Source organism: Canis lupus, chromosome 34 (assembly GCF_003254725.2).
Source record: "Canis lupus dingo isolate Sandy chromosome 34, ASM325472v2, whole genome shotgun sequence".
In the NCBI taxonomy this organism is placed as follows: domain Eukaryota; kingdom Metazoa; phylum Chordata; class Mammalia; order Carnivora; family Canidae; genus Canis; species Canis lupus.
Genome location: NC_064276.1, coordinates 13,287,757 through 13,313,221, shown reverse-complemented (window position 1 = coordinate 13,313,221; position 25,465 = coordinate 13,287,757). Strand labels below are relative to the sequence as shown.

General features: G+C 36.9%; 1 protein-coding gene across 24 annotated transcripts in view; it reads left to right on the top strand.

Annotated features, from left to right (window-relative positions):
• The window catches only part of PEX5L (peroxisomal biogenesis factor 5 like), a 320,427-nt gene that overhangs the window by 187,257 nt on the left and 107,705 nt on the right, over positions 1-25,465 (top strand). For 12 of the 24 annotated variants that reach the window (XM_035710233.2, XM_035710239.2, XM_025451226.3 and 9 more), the window contains one exon: positions 22,873-22,977. The exons of 4 other annotated variants lie outside the window; for them this stretch is intronic. In XM_035710233.2, coding sequence (XP_035566126.1) covers positions 22,873-22,977 — 105 coding nt within the window. Of the gene's footprint in view, positions 1-20,506; positions 20,573-22,872; positions 22,978-25,465 lie in introns of all 24 variants that reach the window. 8 more of the 24 variants (XM_035710230.2, XM_025451231.3, XM_049105773.1 and 5 more) reach the window with 1 other exon arrangement.

Sequence of the window (25,465 nt, the reverse complement as noted above, 5' to 3'; positions counted from 1 at the left end):
TAAAGCAAATAATCAATATATTAAATTTCCTAATTAAGTAATTCATTACCTATGAAATGAATATGAAATCCTTTTTCATTAAGGAAAAGGTTGGTGTTTCTGCATGAATTATGAAGATTTTTAAATTAGTCAAATAGCATTCTAATAACCAGCTTATAATAGTTTCAGTGAGTATTCTGTCCTTCAAACAGGGCTATGAGGGATCCCTGGGTGGCGCAGCGGTTTGGCGCCTGCCTTTGGCCCAGGGCGGGATCCTGGAGATCCAGGATCGAATCCCACGTCGGGCTCCCGGTGCATGGAGCCTGCTTCTCCCTCTGCCTGTGTCTCTGCCTCTCTCTCTCTCACTGTGTGCCTATCATGAATAAATAAAAATTAAAAAAAAAAAACAAAACAAAACAAACAGGGCTATGATAGGAGAAGTCAAAGCAGGGAAGCTCTCAACAAACACCACATGATTTTATTTATATGTGAAATTTAAGAAATAAAGCAAAAGAATATAGAAAAAAGAGACCAAAAACAGATTCTTAACTAGAGAGAACAAACTGGTGGGTACCAGAGGGGAACTAGATGGGAGGCCAGGGGAAATCAGTGAAGAAGATTAAGAGTGCACTTAGTGTGTTGAGCACTAAAGTAATGTATAGAATTGTCCAAGGTTATATTATACACTTGAAACTAATATAAGACTCTATGACAATTATACTGGAATTTAAAAATAAATTTAAGGGGTGCATCGGTGTCTCAGTCGGTTGAGCATCTGACTCTTGATTTCAGCTCAGGTCATGATCTCAGCACAGAATATTGAGTCCAGCATTGGGCTCAGACTCAGCGCGAGTCTGAGATTCTCTCTCTCTCTCTCTCTCTCTCTCTCTGTGTGTGTGTGTGTGTGTGTGTGTGTGTCCCTTCCCCTGCTCATTTTCCCCTTCTCTCTCAAATAAATAAATATATAAAATTCTTTTTAGAATAAAATAATTTTTTAAAAAAGGCAGGGAAGCTCTCCAATTCTAAAGGTGGTCCTGGGTAATCAAGAAAAGGAGATATTTTCCTGGCACATCTAAATAAAGAAAAATGTATTTGTCTTACATCTTGCCATTGCCTCTTCCCATGATACCCCGTGCTTCTCCTCGATAGCACTTATCACACTTGAAAATGTTTGTGTAATGTCACTCAGCACTTCCAAATTGTAAGAATCACATCTGTCTTGTTTACCAGTCTCTCCCCAGCTTGTCACAGTTCCTGGCAATATTTGTTGACTGGCTGACTTACTGCTTTCTAATCCATAATCTTACAGGCAACAAATAATAACCACAGCAGTTACAACCCTACCTAGCCATCTCCAGAGAGAACTTTATACAGAATATACTATAAATATTTGTATATTGTAGGGAGTAGAGGAAGAAGAATTATGTGAATGCTCCATAAAACAGAAACGATGTGCTTTTGTTTGCCCATTCCTGAGCCTTTTCCTGAAGCACTTCTCTGAGATGATTTCTTCCTGTTAAATGATTTCTGGGCTGGAATATAAAGAAAACACATTGCTTGTGGAAAGCTACAGTTTAATGAGGCAAAAATTAAAAACATCCTGTGAACTCAATCCAGCTGTGTGGATATCTCCTGCCAAAAGGTGTGGGAGTTAGAGCAATACAGGATGTGCATGAATGTGAATGAGAATGGATGTCTAGAGTCCCAGATGGATTGCAAGCTATATCAGGAGAAACCAGTGACTGTGTTCTCATTGTCATGCTCCAGATGACACAGTAGCAGTCCCTGCCCTTGTATACCAAGGGAGAGGATGTTGACGGAGTTATTTCTCTCAGATTCTTGGATCACATACGTCTCTCTTCACTCTCATTGTGATTGTGATGTTACATAGTGGGTTGCAAAGTACTAGAAGAATCAATCATAAAGACTGAGAAGATGGATATGAAAAACTTTGGAGGGACTCCAAGCAAATGATTAAACAGAATACATTTGTAGTTTAGTTCAAATATGAGTTGCCAGCACCAGAGAGATAAGCACCATCTGTGCAAACTGAGACCTTCAGTAAAAGTCTTCATCCTGCTAGTCTTTTAAGCTCATGTTCGAGTGACTTGATGATTTTTATTGGGTTATGCTCCAGTGTGATGCTATTGGCCAGTGTAGAATGACACAGTAAGAAACAGCTTAATAGAATTCATTCATTGGGGACACCTGGGTGGCTCAGTGGTTGAGCATCTGCCTTTGGCTCAGGTCATGATCCTGGGGAGTCCTGGGATCTAGTCCTGCATTGGGCTCCCTGCACGGAGCCTGCTTCTCCCTCTGCCTGTGTCTCTGCCTTTCTCTGTGTGTCTATCATGAATAAATAAATAAAACATTTGAAAATAAAAGAATGCATTCATTGTCATGTTTCCCTTAAAGATATTTTTTAGGACAGTATCATAATATTATCCAGTAACCTCTCTTAAGACAGAATTCCCCAGGAAGGAAGAAATTTCTTTTTAGAAGAGCTATGCATGTCTAGAGCAATTGATTTGTTTCCTGTCTTAAAGAAACTAGGAATAGTATAACTGATTAGGATTCAATGTTCCTAGTTAGCAATAAATATCTTAGGAAAATGGAACTCATGGTATCCATTTTAATACTAGACCTACTTTTGGCTTTATATTATGCTACTATTGTTTCTCCTTGAGTCTATACACGTCTATTATGTGTTTTCTTTCTCTATTTTATTATTTTTGAAAGCTAATAATCCATATATGTAACCAAGTGCAAATAAGTTCTTTCAAAAATACTTCTTGAGCATCTATTAAATATAAAGAATTCTCCTAGGTAATGAGGATTCTACAGAAAACAAAACTGATGTAGTTCCTATCTATACAGATGGAACTAACGTTTGTGAAAACATGAAAAGTTTATTGAGGCATGTCTAAAAAATAGATATACATTCTCTCAGTGATCTTGGGCAAATTAACCTCTTTGAGGCTATCTTCTTTTTATTAAGCTTGGGCGGAATAGAACTTTCATTTTTGTAGGGATTAAATTAGATCAAACATGTATTGTGTGCCTGTCATATAATAGGTTCTCCATTAATGCCTTTCCCTTTTCCATATTAAAACTATGATAGGTTTTATTTAAATGCTTCTGGTTTAACTAACTCTGCTTCAGAAAAATGAATGTTTCAGATTCTTTCTCAAAGCCAAGGGGAATGAATGGATGCTGAAACACAAGTTTCATTTTATTCAAGACCCAACCTAAGTCAAAATAAAGTTAAGAAGGTAAAGGGAGGCTTGAGTTTCCCTCTAAAAAAGAAAAGGATTAAGAAAGAAGACACCATCTGAAGGAGAAAGAGCTGGTTCTGATTAGGAGAGACGCCAGATAGACACTATAGAGCTTCCACCCAGATCAGAAGTTGAGGGCTCTCTCTTTCCTATCCATTATATTTTGCCTCCATGGAGTAAATTTGGAGAGCAGGGAACCCAGAGGCAGTTCCTTTTTTGTTTTTTCCCCCTTAAGGGCATTTTGTCAGGTCCTTCTCTAGGCAGCTAAGAAAGGTAAGTGTTTCTAACACTTTGCTATATTAAGGAAGTTACACTTAACTATTGTAAGGAAGTTATTTGTTGTTTGATTCTTTTTTCTTTTTTCATTTCAAAGATAGTTGGGTGAAAGCCCTGCTGAGCTTACCTTATCATTCATCATAGAAATGTGCACGGACGTCCCGTGAACCCATGCTCAAGGCACAGCCACTACTCAGCTACTCAGCCTATTCTGTTTCCAGACAAATTACTCAAAGGAAATAAGCGTTCTCCTAAATGCTGACCCTGTAACTTCCCACATATAAAAAGCATGGAGCCTAAGTTCCATCAAGAGTGACTTAAGGGTGCCTGTGAAAGATCCCCATAATCACTCACCAAAGCAGGACACCTATCTCCTAACAAGGAGCAGTTCTGTCTGGGACAGCTTTTCCCAAGCCTAAAAATTATTTCCATTTAGCTCGTCCTTTTGAAGTACCTAGAGGAAGGCAGCTTGCTCTAATCTCGAGATCTTCAGTTTCACAGTTAAACAAACCCAGATTATATCACACAACTTCTACTTTAACCCTCAGCATTATTAAAGGAAGTATTAGGACCTACTTTGCTGGAGTGTTTTAGGGATTCCATTTGATCTCTGACATAAAGAATTCGGCAGAGTGTCTTGTTACTTCCCTGACCTTGCCTTTCCTTTTGTGCTGGTAACTGGGGTGTACACAAAAGACAATCCAGGATTTATAGATGTGAAGCCACAAGCACACAGAATGAGATGGTACTTGATCTGTGGAATGTGCTTCCAAACCCACACTGGTCTTGAGCTGGCCTGAAATATAAAGTACATTACAGAATTCAAAAGGGCTTGAAGTCTCTGAAAAAAATTCTCGAATGTTTTCATTCCGTAGGATCCCTTTTCTTCTCTACTCTCTATAGATAAGTCTCATCAGTACATACAAATATACACCAATTGTCACAGTGCTTATATCATTTAAAAATGGTGGTATCTTTTGCTTTGTGCAAGAGAAGAGAGAGATAAGAGAGTAAGGAACAAGGAAGGAAGAAAAAGGAAACTAATGTCTATCAATTGCCCACAGTGTTCACTCCCTTTACTGAGACCTTTCACACAGTTCTGTAAAGTGGGTATAATTATTCCTATTTTCACAGATGAGAACAGAAAAATTCAGAAAGGCAACTTTACTGAAAGTTGCACCCTTATAAGTGGGAATGCTGGCATTTAAATGTAGACTTTATACCTCTCTGTCCAGAGGGAGGTAAAAAGGGAGTTCACTAATGATCCACTTCTATGGCGTTGAAAAAGCTGGTGCACTGTGGTGTCTTTGGGGCTTTTCACATGAAGGTATCCAGTGCAATACAGAAGAAAGAGTGTGCACTTGGGTGTTGACTATGCCTGTGCCCAAACCCTGGATCTCATCATACTCCAGCTGTGTAACATGTATATCCACACATAGCTACTTGCAATTGACTCCTTTTGTTCAAGAAGGACATAAAGTGCAATGGAAATTATGGAGTATCACTGAGCAGAATCCAGTGGTAGTTGGTAGGCATGGCTAAGAAAATGGGCAGACCCCTGTGGCAGACAGGCTTGACTTCTGATTGCAGCTCTAGTAGACAATGAAACATAGTCAAAACACAGATTCTGGGCTCTTGTCCCAGCTCTGATACTTATTAGCTCTTCCCACTGTCTCTCTGTCTCAGTTTCTTCACTTGCAAGAACTTATAATGAAAGTATGCACCCCAACGAGTTGTTGTGACTGTTAAAATACATACACAGTATTCAGCACCATACCTGGTACATTTTAGATGCTCAATAAGTGATTACTGCTCCTTACTACCACTGCTCTTACCAGGTACCTGTCTTTGGGCAAGTCATTCTCTCTGTTCTTCAAGTACTTCTATAAAATGAGGCTATAATCATATCCACTTCAAAGAAGTGTTTATGACAATTCACTTGGAAACTTTGTAGCTTGCTTAATACCATTTTGGTAGTTATTTTTATTAACTAGATGCTCCGATGTTCATTTCTTCTTTGGACCATGACACTCTTCAGTTAAGTTTATAGTTCTGAGTAATTTCCTCAGAGGTAGAAATTGCTGTGTTCATTGTTACATGTCAAGTAAAGAACTGTTTTATTCTTGGTGGATTCAAAATGAAGAGCACGTCTAATGCACACAGCCATCTTCTTTGGGGGTGACTCTATGGCACTCACCCTGTGCCCCTTCATTCTCTTTTGTTCAGGAAATTGTTTAACTCCCAAAGTCAGAAAACGCTCCCTGCCTTCCTCCAAACAGAACACATAGCCACTGTGTCTCCACATAAAACATCACTGCAATTTTCAACTTTTTCCTGTAATCTTCCAAAATTGAGTGACTTCTCCACATGTCTCTCAGCATTAAGTTAATTTGTGTTAGTTTCAAAATCACTGAACATGAATGTACTGGTTCTTCCTTAAGACATCTTTGATTAAAGTAAAAATTTCTTCTCCTTTGTTTTATTTAACCTCTCTGCCAGCTAGCTCTCCCTAAATCTTAGGGTTGAGATAAGATTGACTCAAAGTACTCTTACACTGTGAAATTCAGCAACTCTCCATCCCAGCACCATTTCACAAGATTTCTTCAAATTTGGAGGATACTGAATTCTCTGGCTCTGAGCTCCTGCTTCCATTTTATCAGAGTTGGATTTGTGGATTTTAAAAAACTCATTCAGCAAATATTTAAGCAATCACTCTGTATCAGTCACTATTCTGGGGTCTTCATAAATGGCACTGAGCAAAACATACAAAGTCACTCCTCTGTTTTCTCTCCTTCCACACCTTGTCATATGAATGTGGAATTTGGCTCTTCCTCAATTATAAGCCAAAAGGCTGTATTTCACAGAAGATGTTTGTATTTCCAGCAGACATCACTGAGGTTTGGTGATGTAAGTGGAAGGGGAGGGAGGTTGAGTAAAGGGAAAATTTATTTTAATTATGCAGGGATTTTTTATAAGTTTATTTATTTTTTCTTTTAGCATTCTCTACACTCACAACCCCAAGATCAAGAGTCACATGCCCTTCCAACTAAGCCAGCCAGGCACTGCTAATTATGCAGTTTTTTAAGCCTTTTTTGGCTTAAAAAACTCTCCTTTCTCCCTCTTCCAAATTGCTACTAAATTTTAATCCAAAGTAAATGCGGTTTCCACCACCCCCACAAATGGCTTTGCAGAAAATATGAAAAGTTCATGGGTGAGCCATAAACTCATAGTAACCTTTACCTTGGCGACTAAAATAAGATCAAAAGGCTTTAAACTATCCCTCCTAAGAATTCCATTAAATTCCTAGCCAGGAGCCGTTCCTAGTCTGCCTGGGATATTGATGGAATAGTTTGGGAAGGAGGGGCTTGAAAGAAACCTCAAGAAATCTTAGATAGGACTATATATCATCTATCCATCCATTCATGCCTTTATTCATTCAAGCTTTCACTCAACACACCTGTACTAACTAGACACTGCAACACAAAACAGAATATGAGACTCAGTGTCCAACTTCAAGGACATCACAGTCTAGACTTCAGCAAAGAAGAATGGTGATTGAGCTGGATATAGAAGAATACATGGGGATCCCTGGGTGGCGCAGCGGTTTGGCGCCTGCCTTTGGCTCAGGGCGTGATCCTGGAGACCCAAGATCGAATCCCACATCGGGCTCCCGGTGCATGGAGCCTGCTTCTCCCTCTGCCTATGTCTCTGCTTCTCTCTCTGTGACTATCATAAATAAATAAAAAAAAAAAAAAAAACTTTAGAAGAATACATGGAATTCAACAGGTAGAGATGAGGAGATGGGAATTCCAAATGAAGGAAACAGTTTCACCAGAAACTTATATCCATACATCCTTCACTAACACAGTGAGTGATGCAAAAGAGCTAGTGAATGAGGAACTGTAGGAGAAGGAGTGATGGAAGAGGACCCTGTAGACCTAATCAGAAATACAAGCAAAGAGCCCCTTCCCTCAAGAACGCCAGGCGGTTCTTAGTGTTGGATTGTCTTCTGTGGAAGTTTATGCCCAGAGGAAGACTGACATTCTAAAAGCCATGTTTGCACTTAATGAGACATCAACTTTCTGAAACTCAGGTTAATCAAAGGAAAGATCTAGTCTGTGTATTTTTCTGTAAACCCTTGCTCTTGCCTGTGTGTATAATATGGAGAGAAACCTTATATAAAAGATCCTAGAGTCCTGGGGCACGTGGGTGGTTCAGTTGGTTAAGCGTCTGCCTTTGGCTCAGGTCATGATCTCAGGGTACTAGGACTGAGCCCTGCATCAGGCTCCCTGCTCAGTGGGGAGCTTGCTTCTCCCTCTCCCTCCACCTGCTGCTCCCCTTGCTTGTCAGATAAATAAATAAAATCTTACAAAAAAAAAATCCCAGAGTCCTGAAGTACATAATAATTCCATTGTTCATTTGGAGAAGAGGGAAGAGATAAAAATATTAGTAAGGTGCCATATGATTTTGCAATAAAACTAAAAAGGTTCACAGAATTTAAACCGAAAACAGATGAGTAAAATTCTACGGCACTAATTAAGAAAGACCTAAATGGACAATAAGTTCCATAATGGATAAATTCAAGATAAATTATTATGAAAACTGGCACCACTTTCTTTTATTGTGACATAGTTTGTGACATAGTCTGTGTCATTATTGTAACTGAAATCGCTACAATATTAAAATATCCAAAGACAAGAAATACATTTCTATTTCCAATTAATTCTTCTCTAAGACAATGAGCATTTTTTTAATGAGGGGGAAAATGCAAACAACTTCATTTTCACTTTGCAAAGAAAAGGTCAGAGTACCTCTAAAGCCTACTGAAATAATTGTTTTTTAAGTTGTTGGAAAGGTCAGGCAGAAAAAAATATTTCTGGAATTTATAAATCTTGCTGACATTAACAGAAAGTTCTACAACAGAGTACATTGTATTTTTCCTGAAATTTAAAGTGTCTTAAGACACATTTGCAATGAGGTCTTTACAAACATTTACTGTAGATGGAAATAACACTAGAAAATGAATCTCACTTTTTTATACTGTTGAATTAAATTGTCCATGATACAGGTATGGATATAGAAGCAAATATGAATAGATATACAATATAGATATTTAAGTGTGATAGAATATATATATATCTAAGAGCAACTAAGATCTGTGGTGAACTAAGGGGAAAAACAGGAAGTCAGGTTTTAAAATAAGTGATCTTCTTGATAGTAACATTTGAGGAAAGCGTGTTTAAGTACAAGAAACTAAAAAGAAGTCTCTGTTTTTAGTCTAGTGAAATGCCACAATGTTTCAATTAACCAGGACACTCAAGGCCGTTTGAGTGTCCTTCAATTAATTGAAAATTTTCAAGTCAAGATTGACTAAATGAGAAAAAAAAAAAAAAACTTTTTTAAAGTGGCAGTGTTTTTAAAATGTATTACAGCTTCTTTCTAGATCACTAAGTACAAAGCACTATAGTTAACTCTTTCTTTGAAGCATAGGGATAATACAGGCCTCAGGGCTATTACTTGGTGCATCTTTCCTGATTGAAGTCAGTCCCCAGATTATCAGAGATGGGCTGACTAGAGAGTGACTGTGAGACATAACATGGATCTTCAGAATACTTCAAATGAGTTTATTTGCTTATACATTAATTTTTATTCTAAAAATGAAATTTCTTGGAAAAAATTGAGAAAGCTGGTTAATTAGATTTTTGTTTTACTGTACCTGAACAGATTAATTGGCTAGAAGGAAATAATGTGGTATTGTTAATGTGTGAAGGGAGAGTAATTATAAATTTTCAGACAAGTTGATTTTGATAGGTGTTAAAGACATTGGGACTGTTCTTCAAGTCAGTGTTTATAGGAATAGCTAAAGTAGAGAATCTAAGACTCTTATACTTTCTGGGAACCTTTTAAAAGCTTAATAAAATTTGTCATATGTTGAAATGGGAACAACTAGGATCTTCAAGTTAAAGAAATTAACTTTTTTCTGTATAAATAACACCAACCTACAGTTGGTATTAATTTCAGTCTGTCTAATGAACTATCTGTATCATGTAGTTGCTTTTATCTTTGAACCTAAAAGATCATAATGCATTATTTAGCAGGATGAAATGAGTTTAGGCCAAAGCTCTTTTAAATGTTAATTTAATCTATTTTGATATATATCTGAGAGTTTGAAGGAAGAAAATGTAGAGGATAGCAGAGAATCTATTTTTAGGAGATTTGGGAAACTTCATAGGCAATTTAAAATTAGCATTTTCAAATTTCTCTTCTGCCTATTTATAGTGATTTGGGACACAAATTATGGACATATTTCCAGTATAGGAGACACACACAATCTGCCTGAAGCCGAGTGTAAAAATGACCTAACACCTCCGTGAGCTAAATGGTCCACCAAACTATTCTAGTTCTACAGAATGAGAAACAAGATATGAAGATGATTTATAATTCATCAGACAAACCAGTGAATTAACTAGTAGAAATATATGCTTTTTTGGAACTGCTGGAAATGTTTCCATAATCTCAAGGTCCTCCATGTTGAACCCTCTTTAGACATTAAAACTTGACAGTCATCTTTGTTATTGATTATATAACTTTGGTTGAATACATTTCCTAATATGGCTCTCTATTCAACTCTAGAGCACATAAAACACTCAGTGAGTTAATTAGCAATATAATGGGACCTTGGAGTTTTGCAATTGCTGTTTGAATGGACCCGATCTAGACTTGCCTTGGATTTCTATTGTTAGGGGGAGTTCATTAACTTTTTCATTTCATTACAGTGTGGCATTATCCAATTACTCTCAAAATAACAAATGGTTCTTCAGGTACTATAGACACCCAGATACATATGGAAAATAATTTCCTTAACTAATGAGAATTGTGAGAGTCTACTGAATGCTCACTTATACATATAACCCCGTTTGATCATCCAAAAGAATCTGCAAAGTTAGTGAAGCAGTTATTAGTACCATTCTCACTTTCAAACTAGGGCAAATGAACTTCTGTGCTTTAGGTCACACAAAAATGGAAGGTGTTGTTTCTGGATCTCAATTCCTGGGTTCCCAACTTCAGGTCCCATGTCTGTCAACACAGATCCCAACTAACTAGTCTCAGTAACCATGTGTATAGAAAGCCATGTTGCTACACACTGTAGGGTTAGAGTATCCTTTGGCAACTTGGAGTTGATAAATAGGCAAATGGAGTAATACCTGGGAAAAGGTAGGAACTTGAACCATTTCCTTCCCTTTCTGGTTTATAAGTTGAAGGAGAACCTCCAATAAAGGTTATATTTACTATAGAGAGTGGGACATCAGTCTAGACACAATGCAGACATTGGCTTCAAAACCACTAGAATACTGACTAGCTGAATGGCCCACCTGGTTGTTCTCCTGGCCTAGACCCTCATGTTCATGGTTGTCAATACACGGTGGAGGAGAGAATTAAAAGGTGGTTTTTTTCTTTTTTTTAATAAGCTCTTAAATGGTAGTTTCAAGAGCAAATTTCATACATCTATTGACATTTATAACCATGTCCCACATTTGGAATTAATCAGGACTGTGATTTTAGCCAGAAAATTTGACAGAAGAGTAAAATGAACTGGTACATCACCTGCATAATAACAGAAATGTGAGTTACAGGTTTCTGGTGATTAGAAAGATGAAAACTGGCTTTATTTAAAATATTCAGGCACTCCAGGAATCCTCAGTCCTTTAAAGTCCGCTATGGATATCATCCCAAGCTGACATCTTCATCCAGAATAGTCTAGGCTATCTCTGACAGCCAGAGACAAGCTGTAAGTTCTTTTTTTTTTTTAATATTTTATTTATTTATTCATGAGAGACACAGAGAGGCAGAGACACAGGCAGAGGGAGAAGCAGGCTCCATGCAGGGAGCCTGATGTGGGACTCGATCCTGGAACTCCAGGATCACACCCTCGGCCAAAGGCAGGCGCTAAACCGCTGAACCACCCAGGGATCCTAAGCTGTAAATTCTGCCCCAAAATAAACTACAGATATATTATTAGCAAAAGCTTTTAAAAAACAAAAAACTACCTGTGATCCATGATTACTTCTTTTCAATTGTTCTATATTTATGTACATATCAATTATTTTAATTGGCATACATATTAACTAATTGGAGTTTCTAAAATGTATATAATTTAATAAGTTTTTGGTTGGGAATAAATAAGTTCCTTGGAGCATTTAGAGTTTGAAATTAAAAAAAAAAAATGGTTTCATCAGGAAATTCTTTTCAAGAAGCTCCAAACTATAATCTGAGCTCATGTGGCTAAAACCTCAATTCAGTTTGAGAAGGCACAGCTCCTGCTGGCACAGGCTGACCACTCCAGGCACATTCTTCATTTGAATTTCTTTTAAGCAATTTTCCCTGACAAATAGGTCATGGTCCCTGACAGGACACTGCCATAGTGGCCAATCGTGGCCACCTGGGTTCAGAATTTCGAGTTTTCAATATCTAGAAGTCCTTTTGATCAGATTAGAAGTAACAAAAGGAATTGGCTGAGAAGGGTTTATAATAACCTTGTTACGTACTGAATTGTCTTTGGGTATATCTATATAGTTTACTGAGGTATCAAAATAACACCACTTTGTGATCTTTCATAAGTACTTGTTTTAGTTACCCTCGTAGTTTACTAGGCCTTCCATAACAAGTACCACAGGCTGGGCGGTTTAAACAACACAAATTTATTTTCTCACAGTTCTAGGGACTAGAGGTCTGAGATGACAGTGTTGGCAGAGCTGGCTTCATCTGAAGCCTCTCTCCTTGTTTCTAGATGGCTATCTTCTGTCTATGTCTTCACATGGTCTTCCCTCTGTGTCCTAATCTCCTCTTTTTAAGAGAATACCATTCATATTAGATTAGAGTCCACCCTAATGCCTCATTTTAGCTTAATACCTCTAATAAAAACCTAAATAGAGAGATATTGAGATGGGCCTTCAGCATATGAATGGGGGGGAGGGGTGGCAGGATACAACTCAGTCCATAGCAGTCATTCATCCCAACTCTTTAGAAACTGGTTTCTTATTATCCACTGGTTGCTAGTTTCAGCTTCCCTGTTTTGCTTTCTGATCCTTGATTTCTGTGCCTTCTTAGCCATTTTTGGTTTAGGTCATCCCAACCCAGGTCTTGGCTTGGTGACTGCAGAGATTCAGACTTAATTTGCTTGTGGATAAGAACTTTTATCCCTACTGTGACTGTTCTCTGCCTCTGTTGCTATTATTAAAGTCTGTTTACTCTTTACCCATCATTTTTCAGCTGTTTGCCCCTATTATGTTCTCTGTGGCTTCTAAACTCAAATTCATTACAGTGTTTTTTATATTTGCTGAGAAACAACCCAAATGTCCATCAATAATAGAATAGGTAAATTGTGGTATATTCAGATGATGGAATGTGGCACAGTGGTGAGCATGTCATAACTACTTACTCCATGGATGAGTCACACAAACATAGTATTGCATCTTTTGCCACCTACCTCATAAGGACAATTAGGCCATGGAGTTCATGAGCTCAGTAATAATAGTCCATAGTTAATTGATATTTATTGAATACTAACCATGTAATGGACATCATGCAAGTGCTTTTATGAATACTTTTTTTTTAAGATTTTATTTATTTACTTGAGAGAAAGCAAGAGCAAGAAAGGGAGAGAAAGAGAGCACAGAGGAAGAGAGAGAAGCAGACTCCCTGCTGAGCAGAGAGCCCAATGTGGGGCTCCATCCCAGGACCCTGAGATCATGACCCGAGACAAGGGCAGACACTTAGCCGACTGAGCACCCAGATGCTCTTCTTTAATTCTCACAAATTTGTGAAGTAGGTAGTTTTTTTATCCTATTTTCAGAAAGTAAAAATGAAGGCTTAGAGAGAATAATTTATAAAAGAGAGCTGTAGGATTAAAACTCCTATCTTCTGACTCCAGTCCTGGTATCGGTCCCCACAAGCCTACTGGTTATCCCTCCTTCTCTTCCACTGACCCTGGAGGCTGCACTGGGTCCATTAGCTGTTAATTGCCTTGACCACAGCTGGCCACACACTCGCCGGAGTTCACAACTCTGGGTTCTCTCCACATTTTTCCTAATTCTTGTCCACACAGTGAGAGAGACTCTTCATTCCCTTTCAGGAAAGGGGAATCCTTTGGGAGGAGCCAACCCACACATTGCCTATGACTCCCAGAGGGCTGTCTAGATAAGCAGAGCTGCCACAGTCAGATCCAGAATTATAGAGTAGGAACTCCCAAAGCCTCAGCTGCCCTCTTAGAGCTGTTTCAGGGAAGTCAGGCAGATGGAGTACCTCATCTGAGACTTTCTTGGCTAGAATTGACCTAGTTTCTATAATTTACTTTTCTTAAGTTACATCAACAAAACTGGGGCATTTGGTGACTGAGGCACAAGCTGGTAAAAACACTGCACCTGCCAGAAAACGAGGAAAGCCGCAAAGACAGCTGCTAATCCTCAAGCTCCAAGGCCACCATTCCTGTTCCTAAATTAGTAATAGAATATTCTGGAAACATTAATAAAGGGGATGAATTCCAGTTCACTAGCTAATAATCTTCCCCTAGAATGAGAACAGATGCAGTATAATAGTACCTTGGGACATCTGGATAAATTTGCTGTCTCAAATTCGATAATTTGGGAACGATATACTTATTATGTGGTCTTTCCATTTATTTTAAGAAGTTGGTGGGAAGTTGGGGGTACATCTAATCCCTGATAAGTAAGTTTCACAGAAACCATTTCATGGTCTTAACCACATAGTTACCTATAGGAATTCTTATCCATTGTCTTTAGTTTGGAAAATTTTCCAATCTTAGAAAATGTAGGAAAGACAGGAATGATAAAGAAACCAAATTGTTGTGCATGGTTCCTCCAAAGTTTCATTACTACCACCTTCAACATTCAACATTCTAAGATCTTGTATACTACACCGACTTGCCTACTTATATACACTTAGAAACCAGACCTCAAGACCTCACCTAATTCCTCCCAGAAAGAGGCCTGGTTTCAACTTCCCTACCCCTAAAGCACCACTGATTCAGACTAGTCTAAGCAACTCCCCATACTGGGGATGAATGCTTATCATAACACTTCACTTTCTTTTGAGTGTTGGGACATCCATTTGGGCAAGTAAGATTCAAGCCGCCGGAGTACTTGTATTTGGGGAGACATTTTCCGAAAAGAAAATAATAACAAAGTAATCTTTAGAACTTTGTGTTTCTAGTTGTTTTCCTTCTTTTTAAAAATAACCCCAGAAAAGTACCTCGTTTTGGCAAAACATCTGACATATTTAAAAGGAACTGAAAATAGCCATTGTAACGTTTAATTAAGATTACATTTTCGGAGAAGGACAAACATTATATGTTCTCATTCATTTGGGGAATATAAATAATAGTGAAAGGGAATATAAGGGAAGGGGGAAGAAATGTGTGGGAAATATCAGAAAGGGAGACAGAACGTAAAGACTGCTAACTCTGGGAAATGAACTAGGGGTGTTGGAAGGGGAGGAGGGCGGGGGGTGGGAGTGAATGGGTGACGGGCACTGGGGGTTATTCTGTATGTTAGTAAATTGAACACCAATAAAAAAAAAGATTACATTTTCATTTATGTATTCCACACAATCATTAAAAGCCTCTCAAATATAAATATATTTATAAAAATATTACTTTAACAAATTTGGGATTTATCAGACAAAAAACCCACTTCATTCTACATTTACTTCATAATTATCAAATTTGTATTATTTATGTCTTCCTCAATATAAGGCTAAGCAAGTTCAAAAGAAAACATTTTTTTTAAAGCCAGACCACTGTAAGAAGCAAAAAGTTGCTTGTAGGTGCATAATAGAGAAGCTCAATATTGACATAAAATAGGTTCTAAGTAATTTAGAGCCACATCGATCAGAATAAATCTGACAGTAAACTTCACTAATTCATAACTACTTATAGATGAATGAGAACTGGGTGCGTTACCTTGACCATTTGTCAAGAAAGCTTGCTAAGCTCACAAGGTAAATAAGCCTCAGGGGCGCAGTGAGAGTGAGACGAGAGAATATTTAACCTTCTCAACAGAGCAAACAAATGGCAAATTGTGGACAAATGGGTCTCATTAATTAAAAAGAAGTCTTATCTGTCCTTCAAAGCAAATTTTAAGCATCTTTACTTGGCAATACTTTATTAATGTTAATGAATTTTTATTTAGATGCTTGAAACTATGTATTTAAATATGTTTAAGATTTTTTATCTTATTTAGAATTCACTTCCTGCCAACATCAACCATATTATGTGATTTCAGTATCTTAAACAATTTGAAAAAGGTATCAAATACTTGTTTTTATTAAGCAAACTTGAGTGTCCACTGCTATACCTAATCATGCAAAATGGTTCAAAAGAAATAAGCATAATCTCTGCCACTCAAGGCAGTTTCATTGATGAGACACAATCAAAAACATTCTGTTAAATAAGGATTCTAACCAGGTCCCTGGGAGGAGCTTAATTTTCATACACAACACAGGAATTTGGAGTACCAGGCAGTTCTGTTCCTTGCTTGAGGAACCGAAATTGGGGGAAAAATGGCCAGGAATACTTTGGAACCAGCTGGTGTGTCTGGTCATTGAAGGCTGGGTTTTTTTTTTTGTTTTTGTTTTTTAATAAAAGTAGACACACAAGTTGACTCAGCTTCCTCAGAAGTACTCCTAGATGGTCAGGAACACACCCTGAGGTAGGAGAGAATGAAGTGTTTAGCCTTGTTGTCTGGTGGAGAGATTACATTTTCAGTCACATCAATTTTACATGCCAATGTTTTCTGCCTCAGGCCTAAATGTTTCAGGTTTTCTGAGTGTGTTTCAAGAACTACTGAGATAAAAGCTACTGATTGGGCATCCAGTAAGATTCATAAGTACTGTTAGGGGAGACTCCCTGAATCCTAACAAAAATAGCGAGAACAGTAGCAGTAGCAAAGGGTGGGAACAATCAGGATGGAAGTGCTGTTGGGAGTGGCACAAGCAGCCACTGCCAAAAACCCAGAGATGAGAGAGAGCAGCTGCAGGAACAGGACTGCAGCCCTGGGGACGCCACACTGAATGTTGAGAACCACAACCCAGGATCAATGTAGATATTAGGTGCTGTGCGCACGGTACATAGGGCCCAAGATACTTTTAAGGACCCGTTTTAATCTCTCTTAAAAACAGAACCCCCGAAATGATTGTTATAATAACGAAACTATAATAATAAATCCAGTCTGAATTCTCTTTACCCTTATACCAGCACAGTCACAAGATACAATTTTTAACTTTTTTATGGAGAAAGGAGACCATGAAGCAAAAGTGCTAGGGCCTGTGAAAGTCATCGTATCTCCCTGCACCAACCACTCAGGCCAAAGGAAATGAATGTGCATGTGGTAGGCTGGGAATCCTGGTGGCTTTTGTGGGTAGAGGTTTAGAGTTAAAGACTGTGGAGATTGTTATCCATGACTTTCTCCCACCCATCCCACCCATCCCCCCCACCCACCCACCCCAACCCCCCTGTCTCCCATCCCTCCCTCATGCAGAGTCTGGAAGTTGCCAGCTAACCCGTCACACACACCAGGGGTACAACAGTAGACGGTAGAATGAAAACTTCCTAGAGTTCCTAGGATAGATGAGTGGAGAAGACTTCACCTGTCATCAAGGAAAAACAAGGCTGGGGAAGAAAAACAGAATAGTGAGGAAGAAGGATATGGAGGTTCAATTGGAAGCCCTCTTTTTAAATGCGCTGCGTCATTATTTTTAAAAAGAGAGGCAGTTTCTTCACCGCAACTTGACTTTCCTTGGTAAGGAATCAGAAATCACATTATTTCTACCTACAAACAGATCCCTGAACCAGTAGTGAATTCATCATGATTTGTGAAATTCCACATATGAATCTCTAGTTAAGAAGAGAGAATTCTGTGCATGCTTCCTAAATTGTATCTAAATCAGTACTTCCTTCTGTATGATTAGAATCAAGGACGAGGCCAGTATGCCCAGATTTAGTTCTATTAGTACCACTTTTAACATTTACAGAACATTCTGTTGGAGGAGGGGAATAGGGATGAGTTGACTGTAACTGTGATCGAATCAGCATGATCTGGACCTTCCTCTATGCTGGAAGAAAGCTATAGGAACGCACAAAATGAGAAAGGACACAACATGGTAGGCAGGCATCCCCAGAGTTCAGAGGACACTGGGAAGCATTTCTCTCTGACATTCTCCCATGTTGGGAGTTTGAAGACAGCATGACACTTACCATGACATTTACCTTTCCAAGTAAAAGAAGGTTGTCCTGGCTCTGCACATGCGAGACGAGACAGCCATCAGAAATTAGCCTTTTTGTGGCCAGTTTCCTGCAGGTGCATATAAGTCCAGAGTCCAGAATTTATGGGATTTTTCAGCTACATGCAAAACTGAATATATTTCAATTTCAAACAATATTGCTAAAATAATATCAGTGGCAGGTATTTGCTCGCATATATGTATAGAAAGGAAATATATATAGTACATTCATACTTATAAAGTTGATGGTAGTTTGCCTATTCTTAAGACATTCATCCTTAAAAACTGTTTAATCTCCAATATTATAAATATGAAACATTGGGGAAATGCATGAAAATGTCAGGGTTGTTATTTTTATTTTTTATGCCTGTTTTTTCTCAATTTTTGGCAACAGCATGTTTTAATTTTTATAATTAGTGCTAGGGCCTGTGAAAGTCAAAAGGAAGTCTATTTTTTAAATTCATATGTTAAATAATTTGGGGTTAGCAGAGATGTGTAGTATTGCAGACTTTTACTTTTCCCCTAATTTGCTATTTTTCCATTTCTTCTTTTGAACATCTCTAATGAAAATACTCTGGATTATTGTCAATAGATTAAGAATAATAAAAATGATTTTTAAATTGCAATCTCCATAGTAGTAGTAGTAATAAAATTTGTAACTAGAAAATTACTTATGAATGGGCCATGTAACTGTGGAATTTCATGCACCCAAAATTAATCTCAGGAAAAATCCTAGTAAAGATGTCATTTTTTTTTAAGTTTTATTTATTTATTCATGAGAGACACAGAGAGAGGCAGAGATACAGGCAGGGGAAGAAGCAGGCTCCATGCAGGGAGCCCAATGTGGGACTTGATCCCAGGACCCCAATGATCACGACCTGAGCCAAAGGCAGACCCTCAACCACTGACCCACCCAGGCGTCCCATAAAGATGTCATTTAATAGCAGAGTTAACATTTAATAAGGATTAGAGTGATGCTATGGCTTACAAACCTAATAAGACCTACAGAATAAAAAGACATATATATACACAAAATCTATAGGTTAGTGTTCCATGAGGATAAAAGAAACAAAAACATTTTGGTTGCAATATGCTCATGAGTGAAATTATGGTTGGTCAATTCTTCTTGACCATTGCACACTGAAGAAAATACCTGTCAAAAATGTTTACTTAGATCCAAACTCTGTGATTATACTGAGAAGTGGCTGCTTCTCAAAACTCAAGTGATGTAAACAACCTGCATTTATGGCCAGCAGTGAGAGGGCTATGGGAGAAGAGAAGCAGACTGGCTGGCAGGCTGCTCGGCCACATACTAGCTTCGAAGCCTTGGCTAAATCACACCATCTCTGAGCCTCACTATCTATCTAGCAAAGATCTTTTGTATCCCACAGAGCTTTCATGCGATCATATAAATAAAAATAGATAACACACCTAGCTGAGGGCCTAGCACATGCAGTGTCTCCAAGTAACTTAGTCTCCCTCCCTATGAGACCGGCCTGCAGCCAATACCTCCTCATCCAAAGACAGCTGGTAGCTTCACAGCCTGTGTATCCAGCCTGAGAAGATCCTGTGACTTTAGTTCTTTGTCCTCTGTTGTTTATATACTATATTAACAGAAAGAAGTGAGCCAACACTGGGCTTCCTTAATAAATGTTAATGTCACTAGCTATGCTATCTGCATTTCATTCATTTATGCCTGGTCTTATAATAGAAGTTTATAAAAAAGATTATTCTCAAGAACTATTATTTGTTAGAACGACTATCATTTTATGTATTTCACTGGTGGGGAAGCAAAATGATAAAAGAAACAAAGAAATATTGAAGAATTTCCTACAGCAAATCACCACGAAAAAGAGAAATTTCTCCATATGGTGATGTTTTCGAAACAAGTCAAAACCCTCTGAAGAAATTCAGTAAGGAAGTGGGAAAAGGTGATTTTGAAGTATTATTTGAAAAGAAATAGGCTGAAATAAATGACTGGAGGGTGTCCCAATGTGATAATCAACTTGCAAGATTTCTCTGTTCTTTTCTGTCGTTGCTAAGAATTACATAGAAGCATACAGGCTTAATGTAATCTAAATCCACTTATATGCTTGAGTGTGTATTTCATTATTGCTGTCTCCATGTTATTTTAGATAATAGATTAATACTGAGTTTTCAGCATGGTTATATTTAGAAAATTGAGTTTGAAGTCTGGATAATTATGCATATAGAGTTGTTACAATGCTTTAAGCCACTGACTTAAAAAAAAAAAAAAACTTGTATAGGTGTGTTACTGTCATCCCTGCAGAGCTGCTGATAAGCAAAGTTGTACAGTTCCGTGAATTGCCAAATCAATTATCAGCCAGATTCTGAATTCTAGAAGTGTTACCCCCCAAGATAAATGGACAAGTCAGAAATAACACAGCTTGATTTTTAAAATACCAGGTGGAGGTGGCAATATGGCCGAAGGGAAATCTTGCTTTGATATATGAATGTATTCACTTGATTTGGCAGTGGTATTAGACACTCTATCTGGAACCATGGAGATGTCATTGTGGCAGACTTTCCCATTCTGTTCTCGGACTGTAGCACACTTGTAAAAACAGTGAGGCTCGTGGGGTAATAACTCAAAAGCCAAAAGGCTATAAGGAAAAAAAGTTGCTAGCAGGCACTAACATGGGTGTCATGACTCTTTTCAGGTAGTAGGTGTAACCTTGAAGAAAAAGTGGCACTGTCTTCAAAAAAGTGACCTGACCCTGGCTTTGGTGGGTTTTTCTGCAAGAAATAAAAAGCACCGCATGTGTTTATTATACACCCTTTCTAGCTGACCACTGCTTTGTTCTAGAGTTCAGCATGAAAGGACTAATTTTTTGTTTTGTTTTGTTTTTTGTTTTAGTGAAATGGCATGTCCGTTGCTAATTCTAGCTATAATAGTTGCACATGTGAAAAATATCTATATGTAGTTTATGATTGGTAGCATTTCAAATAAATGGTATATTGAAATATTGACCTGAAATTTTTTGAGATGCTTATCAATTGACATTTTTTTCTTAGCCCAAGAACAGATTCTGAATTATTATTATTATTATTTTAAAATTATACCTTGTAACATTAGATTTGTTCTTTTAAATATATTAGGAATTTAAATATAAGCATGCCACTTTATTTATTGCTATATTAGTAGAACTTCTTGGAGCATGGAAAGAATTCTTCACAAATGATTTTGCTCTTTTAAAAAAATAAGCTGCAAAGATATTTGTTAAACTATATTTAGTCTGTAAATGAGTGTAGCTTTTAAGGCTATATCACTTTATAGTATGTAATGTTTCATCCAAATAATCTTTATATTTTGAAAAAATGTTAAATAGCTTAATAGTGCCACAATACATATTTTCCCAGAATTCAGAATTGTACACATCTCTGTTTTAGGAAGTTCAAATTGCTTCATAAAGAAAAAACCTGGTATTGTTATGCACCCCAATTTGTTATGCAGTAAATCATTGTTTCTTATTTATTTTTCCAGAAGTCAGTTATTTTAAGAATTGTGGCCATATGTACTTTTCAGAATACATATGGAAATTACTGTGTTATATGGACTAAATAATATCTCAGTAGTTGATATTCCATCGTGAGATGACACATTATCGTTCAGTAATGCTAGTTCTGTTAAGTCAAAACAAACCAAAGAAACCTTCAGATTGTAAAGAGCTTCACACATTTTAAAATTTAGTTAACTACAGAGAAAGTGTTTCTTTGTTTTCATTAATAAAAGCTGCCACTCATTACATTTTAGAAAGGTAATGCCTGAGAAAATAGTTTTGCTTCCTAGAGGAAACCTACCTTCTAAATACTTAAAGCCCTGTGCAAGCGCAAGATCATAATGTAACTCCATCCTTTTTTGCTGCATGGAAACCATCAAGATTTATCAACCTCTGGAGTTAATATTGTCCCTAGCACTTAATTCCCTTCTAAATAACAAACCCCCATATGTCCATTTTTGTATCTTTGCCTATGACATCACTATATGCTTCATTTGTATCTTAAGTAGATTTACAATACAGATACTCATGTGTGATCTTAGTATAAATTATTTTTTCTAGGGAGGCTTTGCCCAGAGACCTGAGAAAATGGACGTTTTTGTTTTTAAAATGTTTAAAGATTATTTAATTTTTACATAGTATAAGATATTTCTAATTGGGTTGGGAAGATGATATTTTGTTTTGTTTTTTCCATTATGCCATATCTACTCACAAAAACTTAATAATCTGGTAAACTAAAAAGACAGAAAGCCAGCATACCCCTTCACAGTACAAAATTATGCTTGTCTGAGACAAAAAATGTGGAGATATATATTCAGTGCTTCAATTATTAATCATCCTTTATTTACATCTAAATTTATGGAATTTTCCAATTAAAAGACATTTCTAAAATTATATTAAAATTCTTTGGTCTCAAAAACATTGAGAGTTGAAATTTTTTTTCACCAAGGTCATACCATCTCCACAAAATACACAAGCTGGGTGAATTTCTGTGATGTTAGGCCACTGAAGAATTTTTAGAGATTTTATGACACTTTTACTGTTTTTATGCCCATTCCACTCAAAAATGACAGGCTCCAGGGACTACCCAGCAAAATCCCTCAGCGCAAGTCAGACACTGATCCTGATCCCTATCTCAGACTCCTCACTATCATTCAAAATACTTAAGGATGTTATAGGAACAATTAGTAAATGAATAGGCAATCCCTAGTGTTTTCAAATCGATACTATAAAAATTATGTTCATGTCATGTAAATTGCCTTAAAATATATGATACATATAAAATACTATGTTAAAATTAAATATAGCATGTCAGCTGTAAAGGTGAAAAAGTAGCTAACTAAAACTTCACAAATAATCTTTTTTCAGATTTTGTGTGTTTTCTCCTCAGCCAAAAGCCTCAAGATTCACTTGCAGCAGCCTACCTCTTCATTTATGTTGGATTGCTCTTTAAACATTAGAATATCTTGTAATAATAAATTAAAGATTTCTCCTGACACAAGTCATTGTTGATTTCACTGTTATAGGGAAAAGGCTCTAGGGCGGCAGATAAGGCTGTTGCCATGGTGATGAAGGAGATACCGAGGGAGGAGTCTGCTGAAGAAAAGCCCCTCCTTACTATGACATCACAGGTGGGCAGACCCATAGGGTTCCTGTAGGAAGCTGACATATGTTAATATATCAGACATTGTGATTTTTAACTAGAAAAAAAAACATTAACTTGAACCAATTTTTAAAAACACAGTTTCAATGAAACAATTATACAATATAAAATGAAAACCAAAATTGCTAAAAAAGTTAATTACATCATTTAGTTATTTGTGGATATTACTTTTCATTACTGAACTTTAGTTTTTTTTAAAAAATGTATATGCAAGTAAACCATGTTACTTCTTTTTAAAGGAAACTTGTTAACAACTTTGGGAAAGAATTAACAATTAAGCTAATGGTACATTTGAACAATAACAACCAAAAAAAAAAAAATCAAATTCCTGTGAATAAATACAAGTTCTATTGAATACATATGTCAGTTTACCAGTAGAATATCTAAATTTTCTTAAATGTTAAATATATTTATGTTGTGACTATATGCATACTACATATATGTCTATACATATTTATGTGGATAACTAATTTACAGGAATGAGCCAGAAGTCCCTGTCCCCATGCAGAAAATGGCATCTGTGACCCTTCTTATACTTAGTGACCTTGACAACAAAAATATCATCTCTATTATAAGCGCATGAGAGCCATTTTCAGCATTTATTATAACAAGTATAGAAAAAAGTTTGCATTTGTATGCAAAGACACGCTGAGACTGTGAATCCTGTATGTCCTCAGGGACTTTTGAAACACCCTGTAAAATCCACATAAATATGTATAATATCCTCATCACCACTCTGTGGAACTATCAGTTTTAAATTCTTAAATGAAAAATTTTTTACTTGCATTTATCTTACAATTTAGATTAAATTGTTATCTTAAACATTTCTTTTTCTCTGTAATGCAATAGTAAATGCAGTGATTCAGTTCCAATTATATGAACATGCCTAGAATTAGAAACATGTCCATTTACAGTCCTCATGAAAGACATTTATATCAAAAGCTAAATTATGGCAACTTATTTTTAGAACATCATCAGATCACATCCCCAGCTGCTGCCAACATGTGTGGTTTTATTTTACTCTAAACACTGTTGTAAGTAATGAAAATCATAACAACATACAACAATCAAAATTGAATAATAAAAAAGTTATCAAAGATTCCTAGGACTTTGGGATAAATTTTATATTGTGAGTTTTTTATCCATGAAAAAGAGATGCTTCTTCCCAATTACACATAGTACTAGTTAGAAAGAAATTTGCTTTATATTTATCAAGGTCTCTATTCTTTGCAGAGTAAAATTTACAGAGTAAAACATATGCAGTTTTACACTGATCTCCTGCCCTTTGTAGAATCCATGTCCAAAATAGCTCACAGTTCCTCAGGTAAATACTATGGAAAGTGAGAACTAGTTGGGAGTTCTTGGCTAATGACAGCCATATTCATCAGGAGATAACACCTATCCAGATTTGCAATTGGCACAGTGGTGCTATAACATATCATTCAGAACATCAAAGTCAGAACAGCCTCCAGTACCCAAAATTCTTTTCCATAAACCATGCAGTGCTATATGCTTTCCAGTAATCCCTTTCAAAGGTCCAAAATTTCCATCATTCTAAGCTTGAATTTAAAATTTAATGCAAAATAATATTATTTTTAATTTAGAAAAGAAATTGTGATTATTACCATTTTTTCATATTCAGAACATTTGTGTGTAGCAAGCTCCTTTAACCCCTGTCTAATGTTGCATTAACTGTTTTTGAGATACTAGTTACAATTTTACTGCATGAAGATTATGTAATGCTTTCTTTGATGCATCATATTCTTGTTGCATACTGGCTAGTTTATGAATCAGCAAACGGAATTCTGATTCATAAAATGTAATGCACCTGTTGTGTTGATAACTTTATGGAATTAATTCAGTGACAGCTGTGATACAATTATTTCTCAGTCAAATGCAGCTTTATTAGTTGACATACTTTTTCCACTATATACAAGTGGCTTCTTCCCTGCTATGCACCAGTGGCGTGCACAAGCCAAAAAGCAGCAGAATGATCTGAAAAAGTGAGTACTTTTCATAGCAACCATAGCATCCAATCTGTGTACCATACCACATTCCTACTTGTTATCCTGTGTGAGTGTACTAGTGTCTTGAAATATGTTTGTCCCAGCATCTCCTGTAAAGCCCCTTATGACATACTGCTCCTACTGAATACATTGACTCATCTTCATCACTGGTATGTCCATGCCAGCTGCACTCATTCATAGATTCCAGATATGTCCAAAGCTCATTGCTGTTCCCTCAATAATGTCCTTAAGACAATCATAACTGATTAAACACAAAATAAGTTCTTGAAACACTAACTTGCCCCCAACTTATTTAATAAATGTTCAGTCAGCAGGTTGTAAGTGTAGACTAGTTTATATTGAAGCATTGTTTGTATTATGTGATCATTACAATCACTTTTAAAGGGATTTAGCCAAGCATACTCCAGTGAAGTCATTTATAGTACAGTG